Consider the following 18,301-nt stretch of genomic DNA (forward strand, 5'->3'; position numbering starts at 1 on the left):
CAGCCAGCACAGCATTGATAATTATGCACAGTATTGTCAGGGTTGACATAAAATGTGAACGACGTCAATTGTGTGTATATTATATAGATACAGTTGACGTCATTCATACATTCAAACTGTGATGATAGGGACATTGGGTGGGACCGAAAGCTTTTACTGAGTACTTTCGGAAAAAAACATTCCGGGATGCTGATTACCTATGCTTATTTCAGTGTGTACCTACCAGTAATTTAAAATGATATTAATACCTTATTTTTAATTTAAAATTTAGCTTTATTTTTATCGTTCATAATTCATTTTTGACTTCTGCATATGGTAACACTGTTACAGATAAAAAATTTCGCGCTCTTTTTTATGTCATCATGCCGAATGTCAATCAATTGTGGTTTTTGGTTCGTTTCGTTTCTTGTGATATTATTTGTACGGCTTTTCTAAAAATATACGAAACAGATAACTTGTTCGCTATGCATTTCAAGTTAGCTTTGTAAGAAATGTTTGACGAAGTATCATATATTTAATTGAAATAACCTACTTACATATTACGTGCACCTTCGAAAAGTTATTTAGTCAATATGCATGTGCGAGTTCGACTCTTCGGTAAACCCGATGCAATCGTAGTTGTAGAATCGAAACTGACAAAGATCGACCAATTTCGTCGTATTATCAAAGAGAAATTTGATGTTCAACCGAAACTGCAAAGATTATTCTACGGTGGAAAGTTGGTAAGTAATAAAAATACTTCGCGGCAACAAATATCAGTTGACTTTGGAATTTTTAAATTTAAGACCAGGGATTAAATATGGTAAAGCATTGCCTCCCTTATTATTAGTATTGTGGTTGTACCTCGAACCTTTGACTCTTGGTGATTGTCCCCATGCCTTAAACCAGACTCCAGATTTAAGGATATACTTGACACATTGTTTGGTAAATGGATATCCATTTTCCAACCAATGTGTTGCAGTCACACATTATATTATTATCCCTATCTTTCCATACTATTTTACATAAATGTTGTATAGAATTCATATTGATTTTACCACTGATTTTCTACTTCTGTTAAAAGAATCTTGCTGATGTGGTTACTACTACACCCCTTAGTTATTATGATATCAGTTATCATGATGATTGGAAAAACTAGGAATTCATCATCATTAATCTCGGCCTAGAGAATTAATTCACTATGCTCAACTTGCTGCTAACCTAGGCTAGTTAGCCTAGGTTCTCTGTATTTTTGTGCCACTTCCTTGGGACTGTTGCAGTTGTTTGTGATTCCATGAGCCCTTTATTGGACTTACATTTGACCTTAAATCATCTGTGTTCTATTGTTGACTATTTAAAAAAAATGGTACCTACAGGTACTATTATTTGGATGGATGGAAAATATAAAGATAAATCTCTTTGCTTTACATAAATCGCCATAATCATTTCAGTTAGAAAATGGATATACGTTCCACGACTACAACATCAAACTCAACGATGTTATACAACTCATGGTTAGAGCAGAACCTGAAGAAAGCTCTGATAAGCCTGAATTTGAAAAAGTTAAGAATGACCAAGGGGAAGATTCTCCCAAAACACAAGAAAAAGCTATTTATACAGGTCAGTAAAACTAATTGATCAAAATCTTTTGATGGACTGATATGAATGTTGTCCATTTATTACTTTTTCTTTTTGTTGATCTATGATTTATTATGATCACTGTAAACCTCTAAGTGGTTTGACTTGTGACGGATTAAAGAATGATATGGTATATGTAGCAAGTAATTTGTTTATAGTTCCTGTTGTAGTTTATGATGTATTTTAATTTAGATGCTGAGAGTTCCCTTTATGCTGTTGGTGACTTAATTGACATGAGAGACATGGAACAGGGTGCTTGGTTTGAAGGAAAAATTGTCAGGATAGTGCTAGATCCCAAAGTCCTGCCAAAAGAGAATAATACTACCGACACTGAAGTTACAACTATTAACCATAAGTTTGAAAGTAATGACAAACAAGAAAATTCTGAAAATAAGCCTCCTGTGGAACCCAATGAAGACAGCCAAGCAAAATCTAAGAAGAAAGGGATTGCTAAGTATTTCTCAAAATCACCAAAAAGTAAAAAGAAATCGATTGAGAACCAGAATAATAATCGACCCAGCAATAGTGATATGATTGAAGATTCGGATTTACTATTCAAAGTGGAATTAGAATCAGAGTAAGTTTTGTTACATGACTAGTTTATTTAAGCTCTTATCTATTTTAGAATATTGCATGGAAGTTAGATAAATACTTGAATATTAGCTTCCTAGAATGCTCTAATGTAATTCTCAAGTTTTTACAATTAAATTATGTTTCTTCTAAACAATGCGCTCATATCTGATTTGCATTTCTACCTTAGGGACAATGAGTCTGAACACTACTGCAAGTTAAAAGATATTAGACCAAGAGCAAGGACTGTTATAGACATAAACAAGTTAAAAGTTGGCCAAAAAGTGATGGTCAACCATAATACTGAAGATATTTCTGAAAAAGGTTATTGGTACGTACTTTCCAAATGTTCTTAATTTTAGTCTTGATTTTTTTACAACTTGATTTTTTGATTTGTAGACTAATGGTCATCTTGCCAGACTGTTACAATGCAGGTCCCAGGTTTGTTTCCTGTTCAGGTCAAATGGATCTTTTTCAGATTGACTTAGGTCTTGTATGTTTCTCTATGTTTCATACATATATGTTTGGAAATAGTACCATTGAGTATAGTATCCCACAACACACTAATAGACTTTGGGGTAACTTCTTTCTTTCTTTTCAAGTGTGTTATTTCTAACACTAGTCTAATTTCATTCAAACTCATCTGGTATGAGAAGGATTTGAACCTCAGGCCGTCTTAACCAGTGGTCCACCACTGCTTCTTACCTAACTCACTGGGCTAACTCAATCTATGTGATTTATCCATATATGTATTTATTTATTAATTTATCTATTTCAATATTAATAGGTATGATTTCAAAGTGGATGAGATAAAGAAGCAAAGAACAAATTATGAATTAGTAGGAACACTATACCTTGGACCTGAAGCAGTGCCTCAAAATGATACTAAAGTGAGGGTCAATGACAAAATTTTTGCCATTGAAGAAGTTGTGGCTCTAGCAGATAGATCAGAAGTGTATAAAAAGCTAATGATTACACCTCCAGATAAAAGTATGTCCATGTTTTATTTTAACTTTATAGATACTGTACTAAAATCTGTACATTACATGTATTGGTAAACAGTTTTCATATACATTATATTAATTTAAAAAATATTATAAATTATTCAAAACTACTCAACTGATTTCTGAAATTCTAGCAGAAACATATTCTTGTGTGATTAGATGGGACATTTGAGATGACACAGAATAGCATATCAACTATGATGTGTGAATATCTCCCATCTAATTTGAGGGTGCTATTCTCAACCTTGACGTTGAATCTTCGTTTTGACGAAAGATGGAGCCATACACAAGAAAAGAAGATGTAGAATCATAGAATCTGTAGACAAAGTATTAATAATATGCCAGATTTTACCTTTACTAGCTACAATACAAATACATTACAAATCCACTTTTTACTCTTTATATACAGGCTGTATTATTTTATTTATTTTTCTTTATGTACAAGCTATATGTAAAGAGTAAACATTGTTATTATTTTAGGAGCACAGCCTCTGGAATGTTTAACTTGTAGAGATGACGAGGACGCGCCTTGCCGCGACTGCGGCTGCTTCGAATGCTTGGGGAAGGAAAACCCTGAAAAGGTAAGTACCTCACTTTAATTTACTACACTAGGCTCATTGCCTCAATGCGTGTTGATCTTGGCCTTGACATGGAATTTCGCGACTTATGTTATATCCTCGAAACAACCCCGTGGTGTAAATTCATCTTACAGGCGATGTATTTTCTATTCCAAACTTGCTCTGTTGAATTCGGCGGTAAACTTCTCAATTTTTGATGTCAATTGACAAAGTAACATATAAAAAAAAATAATTTGAAAAGTTCCAGATAGCATTGTGCGACGAATGCAACCATGGTTCGAATTTGACAAATTCCAGATAGTATTATGCGACGAATGCAACCATGGCTACCACATGGACTGCCTGAAGCCAGCATTGAAGGAGCTGCCCGAGGACGACTGGTATTGCCCGTCATGCAAACGGGACACCAAGGAGGTCATTGCCCCCGGAGCCGCCAAGCAGACAAAGAAAAATAATGCTTCTAAGAAAGACTGGGGACGCGGGATGGCTTGTGTTGGTAAGTTCATTTATTTGTGGCTACTTGACCACGTTAACTCTGGACGCGCCGTCAATAAAGTCACATTTACTGTTGAAATTAGCATTTTTCAGTTTTGGCCAATATTTTTTCCAAGTGGCTTATAGTTATGGTTTGCGCCGGGCTTTTTGGAATAAATTGATAATATACTATGTACTTGCCATAAATCCGTCACTATGTTGCACTGTTAATATAAAAGCTAATGCTATGAGAAATTAATTTGCTAAGCGAATTTTTTTATAGTGTATTTTGTTCTACGATTTCCTCTTATCAAGTGTGTTATTGTAACACTATAATCTTTATTTTTATTGTGTGATTAAATCTATGTGATACCTATAATAAGCTAATGCGAGGTTACTTATTTGAAAAGTTGAAAATGTGAAATCCTCATATTGCAAGTATATCATAAAAACAAGCCGTGTCCCGTGACTCCGCTCCCGTGGTAATTCCGGGATAAAATATATAATATATTTTGGAATAGCACATAGGATAGTTCCTGTGTGCTATTCCAAAATATATTTTACCCATGCACCAAATTTCATCGAAATCCCCCCAGTAAATTGAGTGTGATAGAGTAACAAACATCCTCACTTACCTTCAAATTTTCGCATTTATAATATTATATTAATCATTGATGATACTGTGCGAAATTCTATGTACATCACAAATTATGCATTAGCAAAATGTATTTCTTGCTTTATGTGTTTGCTATCTCTTTCACACTAGCTTGCTGCTCTGTAGCAATTTAGCATTCTCTCCCGTGAATTTCTCTGCACTTTTAACTATAGCCGGTTATGGACGCTCGCGAGACCGATACTTTTTTCACCTGTTAATTAAGTTTTTAATAATTTGTGAATTATTTTTGCGAAAGACATATTGTTAATAGATTACCTTATGTAAAATAAATGAATTTAAATTATTGATTGTCATATGAATTACAAATAAAGCAATATAATCGTGCGCAAGGAGCGTAATAAATCTCGTTTTATTTTCTCCTAGCAAAGAATAGTTCCTAAATCAAATATACAAAATTTAGCATGAATCCCCTAAACAGATTATTATTTTATAAAATCGTGAAACTGATTCTTGTCTGTGTTGAAAAATGACAAGGATGGTAAAGACGATCTAAATACTACAAGCATGTACCATAAAATAAATTTTATTTCAGGTAAGACGAAGACGTGTGCCATGCCGCCGAACCACTTCGGCCCCATCCCCGGGATCGAGGTGGGGATGTGCTGGCGATTTCGGATACAGGTATAATAATAATTGTTGGCTTCGGCCCCACGAATGCATCGAAGGACCGGGTCCCAATAGACGTCGTGGCTGAAAATGCGTACCAAAATAATATATTAGCCTCCAACTTCTTGATCTGAGACCCTCTACTTACATATCTAAGCAAAAAGCCGCCATCTTAAATACATGTCGTATTGTCAGAAAGTTTCTCCAAATGGACGAAAACGGACAGACTGACCTAGGATCGTAAAATAGATAAAAACTTATCATTTACTTGGTTTACGCCCGTAAATGATATGATAATACCAGCTCATGCTGAGAAAAAGAAACACATAGTGTTGTACTAGTCGTAGACTATCGAAAAGATAGACATCGAATTTGGCGATATTTATTTCTTGCGCCCAATGGTATACTGTTAGATGACGATTTTAATAATATGTACATACTATAAGTACATAATACAAGTTGTATTTTGTTGTTTGTAGTTGCATTAAAGTTTAAATGAACAACTTTTCATTTCATTCGTGCATAAAACAAACGCGAATTTCTATAAGTTTATAGTATAAAACAAATGATTGGAATCTGCATGTATATTTTAGTGTTTGAAGTAATTGTTTTGTAAAATTTAAAGTAAATAATGTAGTCATGATTCTGCCCCTCCTTAAACAACTACATTGTGGAAGTTGGTAGTTGGTAGTAAAAAAAATAATGATAAAATTCAGTTTTATTCTATTTGTATATACAACAATATAAATTTGAAATGTTTTCAGCTGTCTGAGACTGGTGTCCATCGCCCACCAGTGTCGGGTATTCACGGTCGGGACGTGGAAGGAGCGTACAGCATAGTTCTTTCTGGTAAATATATCTATTTTCCCAATTTGTATGTATACTTAGCTTTCTTGGTCTAACTATTGAAACTTCTGTTCAATCCATAATTTTTTATTTTATGAATGCCTATTTATATTTCGTTATTCTTTCACATAGTTGTAGGACAAATCTTTTAGGTTAATAGTACCACATAGTAGTAGGATAAATCTTATTATAGGTTGAAAGTTTTTTAGGAAAATGTCAATTTTATATTTATCGCAAGCTTTTATTCTCATTAAAAAGTCATTAAGTGACTTTTGGGTTGCTCTTTGTGCAAGATCTCCAGGGATTTCTACTTAACACGATCAATCAAAATCCTACTAATATATATATATATATATATATATATATATATATATATATATATATATATATATATATATATGCGAAAGTTTGTGAGGATGTGTGTATGTTTGTTTGTTTCTTTGTTATTCTTTCATGCTAAATCTACTGAACGGATTGATATGAAATTTGAGACTTGGGTAGAATATAACTTGGAATAACACAGGGTATTCCAGGTATTTTTATCCCTAAAATCCCATGGGAACGAAGCAACTAGTTACTTATTTTTAATTTGCTGTGCAGGCGGGTATGAAGACGACGTGGACAACGGCATAGAGTTCACGTACACGGGCAGCGGAGGCCGGGACCTCTCCGGCAACAAGCGGACAGCTGAGCAGTCCTGCGACCAGACCCTCACCAGGGAGAATAAGTGAGTACCATTAATATATGCTACTGCGAAGATACTTGTACAATATCGCCACCGCACAATAGAGCATTTTATAACCCCTAAGACAAAAAGGTTATAAGTTTGACCGCTAAGTGTCTGTGTGGGTGAACCAATATAGATGCGGTTTTTTTATTAATAGCTAATTTTTATGCAGTGGTTCTTAGATATGTTTGATCAAAATCTGTTCAGCCTATCAAAAGTTGTAGCGGAAGAAACATTGAAAATAGTTTTTTTAAATTTGTCTAATGAATAAACTTGTTTCAAGTATCTAGTGTGTGTTGTTGAATATTTTTAAAGGAAATATTTCTTCTTCATAGTCGTACTCCTCATGGCTGGTCGTGATTCTTACACGGAATGAAACACACACAATGACTTTCATGGCACTATTAATCTAGTGGCAACCATTACACCTCATAAATACAGTTTATATAAATTTACTGTTCGTAGAAATTCATTCCAAATGAATGAATTTTAACATGTTGCTATTCCGTGTTTAGGTTACATAATTATCTGTCTGTGGGTTTGTATGAACGCGATATATTAAAAAAAAAAGCCAGTTGGAGATTTGTATGGATTTTCACCTACAGATATTCCTGACAGGTTTAGTCATATAATTTATTATTCGTTTCAGTATAAAACAGACCCATATAATGATGCCTAAAATATAATAGAATATCGTACGCCGTGGGAAATTGGGTTGACGCTATTTATCTATTACTAGCAAAATAAAATCGGTCAACAATATGGATAAGAAAGTAGAAAAATTAAAAATGTTTGATGTTTCAGAGCGTTAGCGCGCAATTGCGCAGTGAAGCAGATCAGCGAACAAGGCGGCGACGCGGGCGCAGAATGGCGCGGCGGGAAACCTGTGCGCGTCGTGCGCTCCTACAAGATGATGAAGCATTTCCCCAAGTATGCGCCCAAGGAAGGGATCAGGTATGATATGAAGTTGGAAATACCAAAGGGCTTTTTTTACCACATAAATCGTCATATTCTAAATTAAATGATATTTATCAAAACTACAAACTACTAGCATTTTGGAACGACCATTAATGAGAAGAAATGCCGAAAGAAACTCATTCAAACAGTATTAGTCTCTATGATGCCAGAAGGGCTTACCATTTTTTAAATATAATTTATGTATCATTTAACCCTGCAAGTAAATGTACAAATATAGTTTATTAAGTACCAATGGTTGGACCAATAGGTTTCATTTTTAGTTCTTTATACATAAGAAATTTATATAATATGAAAACTTCCCGTAAGATTGAACTAGCGCTTTCTTTCGGGCATTATAAACGGAGGTACTGAACCTCCTTGATCTTCTTGGTGGCTAGTAGTTCCCATAGACTCTAAGGGGCAAATGTCACCAGTGTTTTTTTTTCTGCGTCATGTCACGTCTCATAATACGCAGTTGATATTTTTGGAGTTGTTGTTTGTGACTCGTCTTGCCTCTGTGAGAAAATCGTCTTAGTTTCTCCTAAGTTATTAGAGACACTGTTAATAAGTGCAGTGGTTTGTTTGTGACTCGTGTTCAAATGAAAATAGCTTCCGACAAGAAAACAAACCAACCTAAGCTCCCCTGATAGCACGCAAATACCTGGACATCAGGAGCTGCTGGTTGCTGGTGGTGATAGTTGGCAAGTGCATTCTTTATATTGTTTTGGATGTAGTGCGGGTTTGACTTGCGGAAGTTTTCATATACAGAAGGTGGAGACATAGAAAATGATCATAATTTATTTGGTCTGAACTCATGAACCTGAAGTTATCATCCCCGCTTGGAAGGCCTATTTACACGGCCAACCAACCAACAACGGTTCGCTCCAGCAAACCCTAATCACTTGTACGTTTAAACTTTCCTCTTAAATCTCTCAAACCTTAATAATGACTTGCATCAATTTTGTTGCGTTGATTTAAAGATTTAATTAAAGGTAAAATATAAAATATGTTTTGTCCCATATCTCACTTTACAATATTTAACCTTGATAAAAAGAGACAAAAGATGTTATGAAGATGGTTCATTCGCTTATTTAAGATGGATAATTAGAAAAATATTTTTTCCTATCTATGTGCTTAACTCGATTCGTCTGTCAGGTACGACGGGATATACAAAGTGGTGAAATATTACCCGGAGAAGGGTTTGTCCGGGTACCGGGTGTGGAAGTACCTGTTGCGGAGGGACGACCCCAACCCCGCGCCCTGGGAGCCCGGGGCGAAGGAATATCCTATCATTGTAAGTGGACTTTCTTTTTCGCACCTCGAAAGACGAATAGGTGAATGAATCTACACGTCAAAAGGTAATAGAAAAAAACTACTACTGAATTTATCCTAATACATCATAAATGCGAGAGTAAGTTTGTTACCTCATCACACTTTATCTACTCAACCAAACTTCTTGAAATTTTGCGTATATATAAATTGAAGTACAGAGAAGGACATAGGTACCTTTCATCCCGAAAAAATACCTACTTGTTCCCATAGGAACTTTATTGAATAAAAGCTAATCTGATATAATGCAGCATGCGTCGCAATGAACCAACCAAAGAAAATTATATAAAAATACCATTGTCCAAAAAAATATTTTTGTTGCGATAACATTTTGCGCCTGTGTGCAGTATCCCGATGGCTACCTAGAAGCGGAGGCAGAGAAGAAGGCTCTTAAGGAGAAGTCGAACAAAAATGCGAAGGTCAAGAAGAGAGCGTTGCGGGAAAGCAACCGTTCCGAATCCGATGGTGAGGTTTCACCCCCTTCTAAGAAGCAAAAGACTGAGGAGAAGAAGAAGAAAGGAAGACGTAAGTTATAGACCAAGAATTTATGTACGTGCCTAGCACGACTATTTGCGAGAACGTTTTCATATCCAAATCAAAATTTATATGGAAAATTAATAGTTTACGTCCGACAGAGGTGCTGTTTACTTTCCATTAAATATTAATGGCGTCCTCGCAAAAACTTTTGCTAGCCCCACTGACCTCCCAAAAGAACTTATCAAAATGACTTTAAAGATCAAGGTGTGAAACAATCATCTACCGTGGTGTGAAACATTCACTATGCACATCAAACGAATTTACACTTATATTACACACTAACAACTTCGTATGTGAGTAAAAATCCGTTACCGGAATTCCGTGAATTTCAGGAAATCTTTTCTTCCTACTCCCCTACATTGTCCTAGGAAACTTCAGCTTTCTACACCCAGTAACTTCGGCTGTTCGTTGTCTGTCAGGCAGTTACTCAGTAACGGAAGAGTTTTATATATATATTGATAAATTTAATTTGTAGGTTTGTGTGTAAGGACAACATCATTCAATAACAGATTAAAGTAAATTGTATTCTACTAACGTTAATGGGTGAATTTCACAAGCGTTTAAAACTCCGCCGCGGGTACAATTTAATAAACATTAGTGTTTATTAAATTGTAACATACACAGTAATCAATTTAATTATCCTGTTTTATAAATAATCAAAGTACTGGTACAATGTTAATTATATAAATGTTTAATATAAAAATATATATTCTTTATTCAAAAATAATGTGCGATACTAATGAAACGCTACACGCCGCGTTCAAACTGTCGTGAAATTCACCCTAATAATCATGCACCAGCTGAGATAACAAAATTTTTATTTTATTACAGCGTCGAAAAACAAAAGTGTGACTGAGAGCCCCAACGCCAAGATTCCCAACATGTTTGCGAAGAGTCCAAAGACTAACAAGGGTATCGCCAAAGAGGCAGCATTGAGTCCAGAGGAGGAAGGGGCCATCAAAGGCGACTCCCTCAATGAGAAATTGTGGACTGAGTGCTTGCAAGTGTTGGCAACTGGGGGGAAGCGGGTGAGTCGACATTTTCAAGTTTTCCTCTATATACAGGGTTACTGGTATCTAACGCATAACCTTCCAAAGGCGCATAAGGTATATAGAGACTAACATCTTTTGTTCTACGAATTTTGTCTAAACGTAATAAATACAAAAATTTCGACGTTTCTATGAAACATTACCTCTATTTTCGATTCCGCTACATAACGCTTCTATACTGTCTCGTGTTACTTGGCTATTAAAAATATGTAGAATCGCAAATTAGATTGTATATTTTTATGAAATAAAAAACTACGAATTACGGAATGTCGTAGAATAAAAAGTGATTGCCAAGTAGTCTTTAGGAGGTTTTGCGTTTGATAAATGTAACCCTATATACTTCTTATGACGGCTCCACTTATCGCTGAACTGAGATGCCGACGTGAATTTATGAACATTGCGCAGTTTGTACGAGTGCTTTTAAAAATAAATAAATGATTGCTATAGGCTATATTTTATTTCAAAATTCCCACGGGAGCGAAGCCCCGGGCAACATCTAGTTATGAAATAAAGGCAGGTTTCCTCACGATGTTTTCCTTGATCAGAAGCAAGTAGCGATCTATGAAAACTAATATACATGAGTCAATTGGTATACAAGCTCATGTGGCACGAGTAGGATTCAAACCGAAATTTAAATAGTGCTCCAACAATACAAAATACAATATAACAAGCAAGATTTTTTTTAACAAATACAAATGTTGCAGGATTTCGTCGAGCACGTGACCCAGGTGTTCCTCTGCATCATCTGCCAGGAGGTGGCCGTCATCCCGGTCACCACGCCGTGCCTACACAACTTCTGTTTAGTGAGTGTTGTTATTTTGTCACTACGGCGTGTAGTTCCCGCCCTAAAATAGGATTAGAACGAAACTCGTGATAAAAAACCTTGACTTGCAACGGTAACATCAGTACGTAACAACTTGAATGCCGAAAAATCACGCGTTAATAAGAGAGAGCCTAAGGTCAAAAAAAGTAACTTGTTTTTATTTATCTGAAGATATAGTCGATCTCTATGTTTTTTAATTTAAGTATCCGTTACAAATTCTATATCACAAATAATTTTGAATTTCTTTTCCAGGCATGCATAAAACTGGCATTCAAGTCAACCGGCACACGGACTTGTCCGTGTTGTCGCAACCAACTCAACAATTACGAACCGGAACCCAACAGCAAACTCAAAATGGCGCTCCAGACCGTAATGCCGGGTTACGATGCCGGACGGTAACTTTACACCGACATCTTGTATGCAATTGAAGGGAAGTGACGCAAATAAAAGCCATCATTTACTTAAAATAATCCGAGTCTGGTGTCGTTCACCGAAATTGTGCCAAATGTTTATTTCGTTCAAAGAAATCGTACCAGACGTGTTGTTACTGAAATATTGTTAGGCGTGTTGCGAATTCACTGAATTTGCGCCAAGTGTGTTGACCACAGAATTTGTAACATTATGGACGAATTAAATGTAGCATATTGACACGTTACATTCAATCGATATTAATCCCGGTTCTAATTTAAATTTTCAATTTCGTATTGCTTTATGTTCACTTGTTTTCACTGAGCGTTAGAACGATATGTATTTTAATATGAAAAACGGCAAATGACACTTCTGGGGGGTTACCTAAACTGAACTGCGTCGCAAATTCGTACCATCGAGTTAATTTTTTGTATGAATGCGATTCATTTTAGGTGCCTAAATTGAACTAAGTTGCAATAGAATCGTTCTGTAAAAATTGATGGTAGGCCTGCTGATTCGACGTTTGATTCAAATTTAACGCCTATACGCTAAACGTAGTAATAGTATAATGTAGCTAATAAAATATCGTATACTCACTGTGGAATAACACTATGCTCAATATTATCAGTTATTTTGTTTTCATATCACTACTTAAGCGTACTTATATGTCTGTAGGCAAACTTCAGCGTCGCTGCTGTTGAATATATTGGACATTAACACGTTCCTTTGCAAATGGAGGTAGATATGTCATTATAGAAGAAAAAAAAAGAAAAGAAAATCTCAACAAATATGTGCGCTCTGAATGGTGTATGTTTCCAATTGGTGTAAGTTTCATGGGTTCAAACTATTTGTATTATTACCCCGCAAGATAATCATGCACTGTTCAAAAGCATATTGTTTTACACTGTCAATCCTAATGTGTCTATCCTGTAAACATGCAAGCAGATTCTTCGATATACTATTTTGCTTATATAGGTAATTTAGCATTATTGTAGTGAAAATGTTGCTAGCCCATGTATTTTAAGTAAATGAATTAGTATTAAAATATAAGAGTCTGTGCGGATTAAAATTGGATTGAAATTATTAATATAATTAGGTCCAGCAAGCCGTGAAAGCGGAACAGACAGGCTGTCGTATTTATAATATTAGTGTGGAAGTATGGATAAAACCTTTTTGGGAAAATGCACTTTTGTCCGAATTTATTCCGCGCAATCTTGTATGGAATTGAGTTTATGTGTATAACTTATTTCTTACACTTAATAATTAGGTGGCTTCATTTCAAAGCCATTGTAGTTAGAAAGATAATAAGGAAAATGTATGATTTGATTTATGATTTAATTATGATTTTAATATTAATATCTTTTATTCTTTTGAAGGCATTCCGGTTGCGAGCTTTTAGCTAAGCGACAATTTATTGTAAAGTACAAATAGGGCTTTAGAACTATAGCTTAGGTAGGGATTTAGATATATTTAATATTATTTTAGTTCAGTATAACAGGATCTGATAAGTACCTCACCTTTATCGTGCAGTGTGTTATACATGTTTCTAAGTTAAATAATGTTACATTTTTATTTTTTATTTCAATTTTCACCTTGTATGATAATTTTGTGGAGAAATACGTGTTATTATTATGTTTTATAATGTTGATATTAAAGATTCACCAATTTTATGATGGGGTATTTTACAATATGACGACACATAAGATATTTTTTTTGTTAATGACAAAAACAATAATTTATTCTCTCATGTGAGCGTGTTGTCGGTTTCCTCGGCCGTTGAGCGCTGGAACCCGGGATCCGCTTTAAATAGTGTTTTGTCTAAATGCTAAAGTATGTTTTGTCTTAATATTTGAAATTGACGGAAAGAGACAAAACATGCTATTGCTTAAAGTATACTTTAACTTTTTTATGAATAATAAGGTTTATGAGACGAGGTTAATTTTCACGCAGAATTTTTAAATTATAACTACTATTTCAATATTAGAAATTAAAGTTAGACCCTGAGTACAAGCAACTTTTGTCTTTCTCTCTATTTGAGCGTTTTCCCGGTTATTTCCTCAGCCTTAGAGTCAAAGTGGGGGAAGCTGACATTCTGTACCGACCCCACATAAAGAGTAGGTTAATGATTACAAGGAACTGGTAACCCAGGGTCCATTTTCCTAACTTTTGTCCTTTTGGTTAATAGTAAACTATAGCTGCGTATGGATATTTTTTTATACCAATTTAGTCTAATATTTTATGTTACCAGAACAATAGAAAATAGTTTTATCCATAGGTTTAGTATGTGTATTGTTCATAAAATAATTTACTCAAGCTGAAGTATGTTTTGTATAGTTCGATAGTGATAAAACATACTTTAGCTTAAAGTATGTTCTAACTTATTTATAACCGTAAAATCATAGTTCCATGCCAAATAAAGTAGTTATTTCACTAAATGTAGATCGGCTTGCGCTATTTACCCACAGATATATTTTACACCGATTTTAATCCTGATTAGATGTGCTGTATAACAACAACGCAGACATTGTATAGCAATACGACGCACGTCAATATCAAAACCTATAAAGAGCAACGGAACATTGACTGTACAGAAGAAGGCGTCGCTACTGTTGAATAATTTTGACTTCTATATTTTCCGTTTTAGGGGTTGGGTCAAGTATCCTCGTAATTCTGTACAGTCAACTACACATCAAGATCCCCACGTTAACATTGGATTCGACCCTGTTACTCCTGCGTAGACTCATTTTGAACTAAAATCACTGATTATTGTTAGTGATTTATATATATAACTCACACGGTAATTATGTTGATATATATTGTGTTGTATAATAAATTTGTTTGGTAATTATACATAGTTATTATTTTACCCTAATAACAAACATGAATAACTTAACAGTTGGATAGATAATTTTCTTTGAAGTTTCCATATGAAATCCGCTAGAAGCAGCACTAGTAGAAGGTACAAATCTTGCTTAAATTGCCTTATACTCCTCTAAAAAAATCTCGCAATACATAAGAAATATCTTATGTATTTATATACGGGTATAACCAAATTAAAGACACACCAATATATGTACTTTTCATCAGAAAGTTCACACAAGTGCGGGCTCCAGTATTGCCAATAGCGTCATAGTCTACTAGAACATGGCTCTTTTTCGACGAGAGTTAAATAACTAACAATATACGTACATGTGCACATTTATTACGCTTGTTTTATATTCATTAGTCTAAAGTCATAAACTATACAATAATTGCTTTAACTAAACCAGTCATAAAATTCATTTTTATCAAAGAATTGGAACCATTGAAGGTTTCACAGTTTATAAATTATATTTAGACACAATGTATTTTCATTTCACTTTTATATTTATTTTGGTTTTCAATTTTAAATATGTTTATTGCAGATTGGCGTCTATGGTATGTTTTAGATTGCTCCGAGTCATGACTCTGAAAATTGAATGTAGAACGCTACTTTTACCAATATTTGAAAGTTGTCTATTGTTATAACTAAAATGTGGGATGATTTAATATTTTTATTTTGATTTTTTAGCATCCCGTTTTGGTGGCACGTTCGTCGCTTGATTGGATGCCAAGTAGAGTAAACTCATTGTATTCAGATGTTGGCGCTTGGAGTGGAAAGTTTGTAAGTTACCTACCTAGTTACTTTTATTAGTAGACTATTGTAGTGTCCCACTGTTGGACAAAGCTCCCCTTTACTCAAATCAGTAGATTGCAGTATGTTACCCCTGTTTAATGTTTTTTTTTGTTTTTATATATCCCTGGCCGCTTTTCGGCTATGGTGACTGATCACTACTGTTTAAGGCTTTGTGTAAGGCTTCATTGATGTGCCTTAAAATGGTTGAAGTATCCTATTTTGGCTCTAAATGTTCTAGAGCAGTGCGGACATGTGAGGATACCATCAATATAATTGTATTGCATGGAGGCAGGTGGTCTACTTTAAGTTAGAATAACATTATCTAAAATTGTCTTTTACTTACAACGATCTTATCTATCAAATTCAAGAAGATGGTTTGATACTGCATGAAATAAACTCATTTTCGAATTTCTGGAATTTGGAAATCTAAATGAATTGTGTCAACCCGTGTTCATACTAAGTATTTATAGTTACATACTTTCTTGCATATTTTCTGGATACTTACCCAATTGTAAAATTTCAGAGACCAGTAATGGATGAAATAGAATCGGATGAAGCCCTAAGGTTTTATCAATTCTTGAACTATTTGGACGGAGGCAGTTTTGGAACTGGTATTTTATATTTGAATTGATTTGATTTAATAATATTAATTCGAGACCCAAGGCCACGTTCTCACGAGAGTTTACAAGATTGATGTTAGCGCTTATAAAATGCTTTGCTTAAAAAATATTAAATGACTTCTGTCCACCACTCAACACTCGAAATACATATATAACACGACATAGTAAAAAAATAATTTCAGACCTGTGAACACACATAAATAGATTTTTATTGTAACTCTTAGAATAGAATAGAAATCATATATTCCAAAGAATAAATGATTATTAATTATTAAATCTTTAAAAAGCGCTCGTACGAACGTGGCCACATTGTGATTTTACTACATTTAAAGATTATCATATTTAAGGTCCTATTGATGAGTTTGTGGCGGCCATGAACCGGCTTTCTAATTACATGAAACAGCAGAACAGCAGGGAAACACAGGCGAGAGGCATGCGCGAGCTTGAGGCTATAAACGGAGAAAAGGGTAATTATAACAATTTAAAATTACAAAGTATGGTTCTAGAAACCACCTGACCACTTCGTATCTTCCCGTGGATGTCGCACGAGGCGAGTAAGGTATAAGGGAACAGTCTTGAAAGCTGCCATTGTTGACCTTAACAGCTATCAAGACAATGATGTAGTTGGTCGACAGAGTCGAATAATAGATGCGAAGGTTTATTTTTTACTTTGCTTTTGGCATTGAGGCGTCACAAACCGAAAATTAAACTAGGAACGAGGGGCATAAATAGATAACCGTTCTATTTATAAGTTATGTTTATCTATATTCCACCTGTAATTTTAATAATAATAAAAAGTAATATTCTTTTCTTGTCATCAGGCAATAGTATTAAGACAGTCCTGGAAATAAGTTCGGTGATAATGAGAAAGAAGAGGAAGTTTTTCTGCACGAGTGAAGTAAAGGAACCCATTGTGAACAATAAAGTTATTTGCAAGGTAAAAAACGTTTAATTTTCTACAGCATTTTCCAATAACTACTGATTTTCTATCGAAGAAACTTCCATAGTATAAGTGCGAAAATCTGCTTATGACGCGTTCACCTCTAAGCCAACTTAGATGAAAATTGATTTCACGCCGAAAGAAAACCATATACAGCATTTGATATCATAACATGGCAGTGGGCTTTTATAAATATTGTTTACTATTTGTTTTATTTATGTGAGTAATAATTTATTGCAGGATCGCATTTTATTGCCAATCGCGGGGACCTCTTGCCGGGACGCCATCATGTACTGGCATCCTGACTTGACTGAAGAGCATTATTGTGTTGGGGCCCTGGAATCGAAGAGTGCGGTTCACATTATGGATATAGAAGGTAATATTGATTGATATTAACAATTATCATTAGACTGATTTAAAAATAATGCGGCAACAAAAAATTGCCTTTATCAAAGTATTATGAAAGTAAAATACCATACATATTGTATTGTAATTCGATGAAACATCACTCTGGAATCACTTTTTTTTAATATATCGAGACAAGTCAAAATATAAACTTCTCATAAATCTTCTCGTTAAATGTTCTCTTGCCTATTATTTTTAATTGTTTTGTCAGGTGAATTCTTCTGCAAAGGGGATGACTATTCAAAACGAGAGTATTTACTTGCCTGTGAATTTTATGAAGATCAAGAAGCTCCCGTGGCTGATCTACTGCAGTACTACCCGGACCCTGATCCTGAAATCAACCCGAAATTGTTCTAACTCATAGACATAAAACTACTAATTTGTCGTTCATGTCATACCTATAAATATCCAAATAAAATGAATGCAACAAAAGCTCATTGTTTGATTATTAGCTATTGTTATTAACTGGCAGACAAGGTG

General features: G+C 34.6%; 2 protein-coding genes across 2 annotated transcripts; both read left to right on the plus strand.

The window, feature by feature from the left end:
- The first annotated feature begins 360 nt into the window (after positions 1 to 360).
- Positions 361 to 15,049, plus strand: LOC128682869 (E3 ubiquitin-protein ligase UHRF1-like). The gene is made up of 16 exons (XM_053767828.2): positions 361 to 722; positions 1,431 to 1,599; positions 1,810 to 2,194; positions 2,378 to 2,518; positions 2,975 to 3,177; positions 3,672 to 3,772; positions 4,067 to 4,265; positions 5,452 to 5,540; positions 6,290 to 6,374; positions 6,972 to 7,098; positions 7,903 to 8,052; positions 9,211 to 9,349; positions 9,732 to 9,909; positions 10,753 to 10,949; positions 11,675 to 11,773; positions 12,046 to 15,049. Exons 1-16 carry the CDS (start codon positions 573 to 575, stop codon positions 12,190 to 12,192), a joined length of 2,559 nt encoding a protein of 852 aa, XP_053623803.1. The 5' UTR covers positions 361 to 572; the 3' UTR covers positions 12,193 to 15,049.
- Positions 15,050 to 15,469: 420 nt separating this feature from the next.
- Positions 15,470 to 18,253, plus strand: LOC128682870 (uncharacterized). Its single transcript, XM_053767829.2, has 7 exons — positions 15,470 to 15,618; positions 15,752 to 15,844; positions 16,380 to 16,467; positions 16,824 to 16,943; positions 17,298 to 17,413; positions 17,657 to 17,792; positions 18,033 to 18,253. The coding sequence occupies exons 1-7, from the start codon at positions 15,544 to 15,546 to the stop codon at positions 18,176 to 18,178; spliced, it is 774 nt and encodes a 257-aa protein (XP_053623804.1). The 5' UTR covers positions 15,470 to 15,543; the 3' UTR covers positions 18,179 to 18,253.
- The last annotated feature ends 48 nt before the right edge of the window (positions 18,254 to 18,301 follow it).

Source organism: Plodia interpunctella, chromosome Z, assembly GCF_027563975.2.
Source record: "Plodia interpunctella isolate USDA-ARS_2022_Savannah chromosome Z, ilPloInte3.2, whole genome shotgun sequence".
Lineage (NCBI taxonomy): Eukaryota > Metazoa > Arthropoda > Insecta > Lepidoptera > Pyralidae > Plodia > Plodia interpunctella.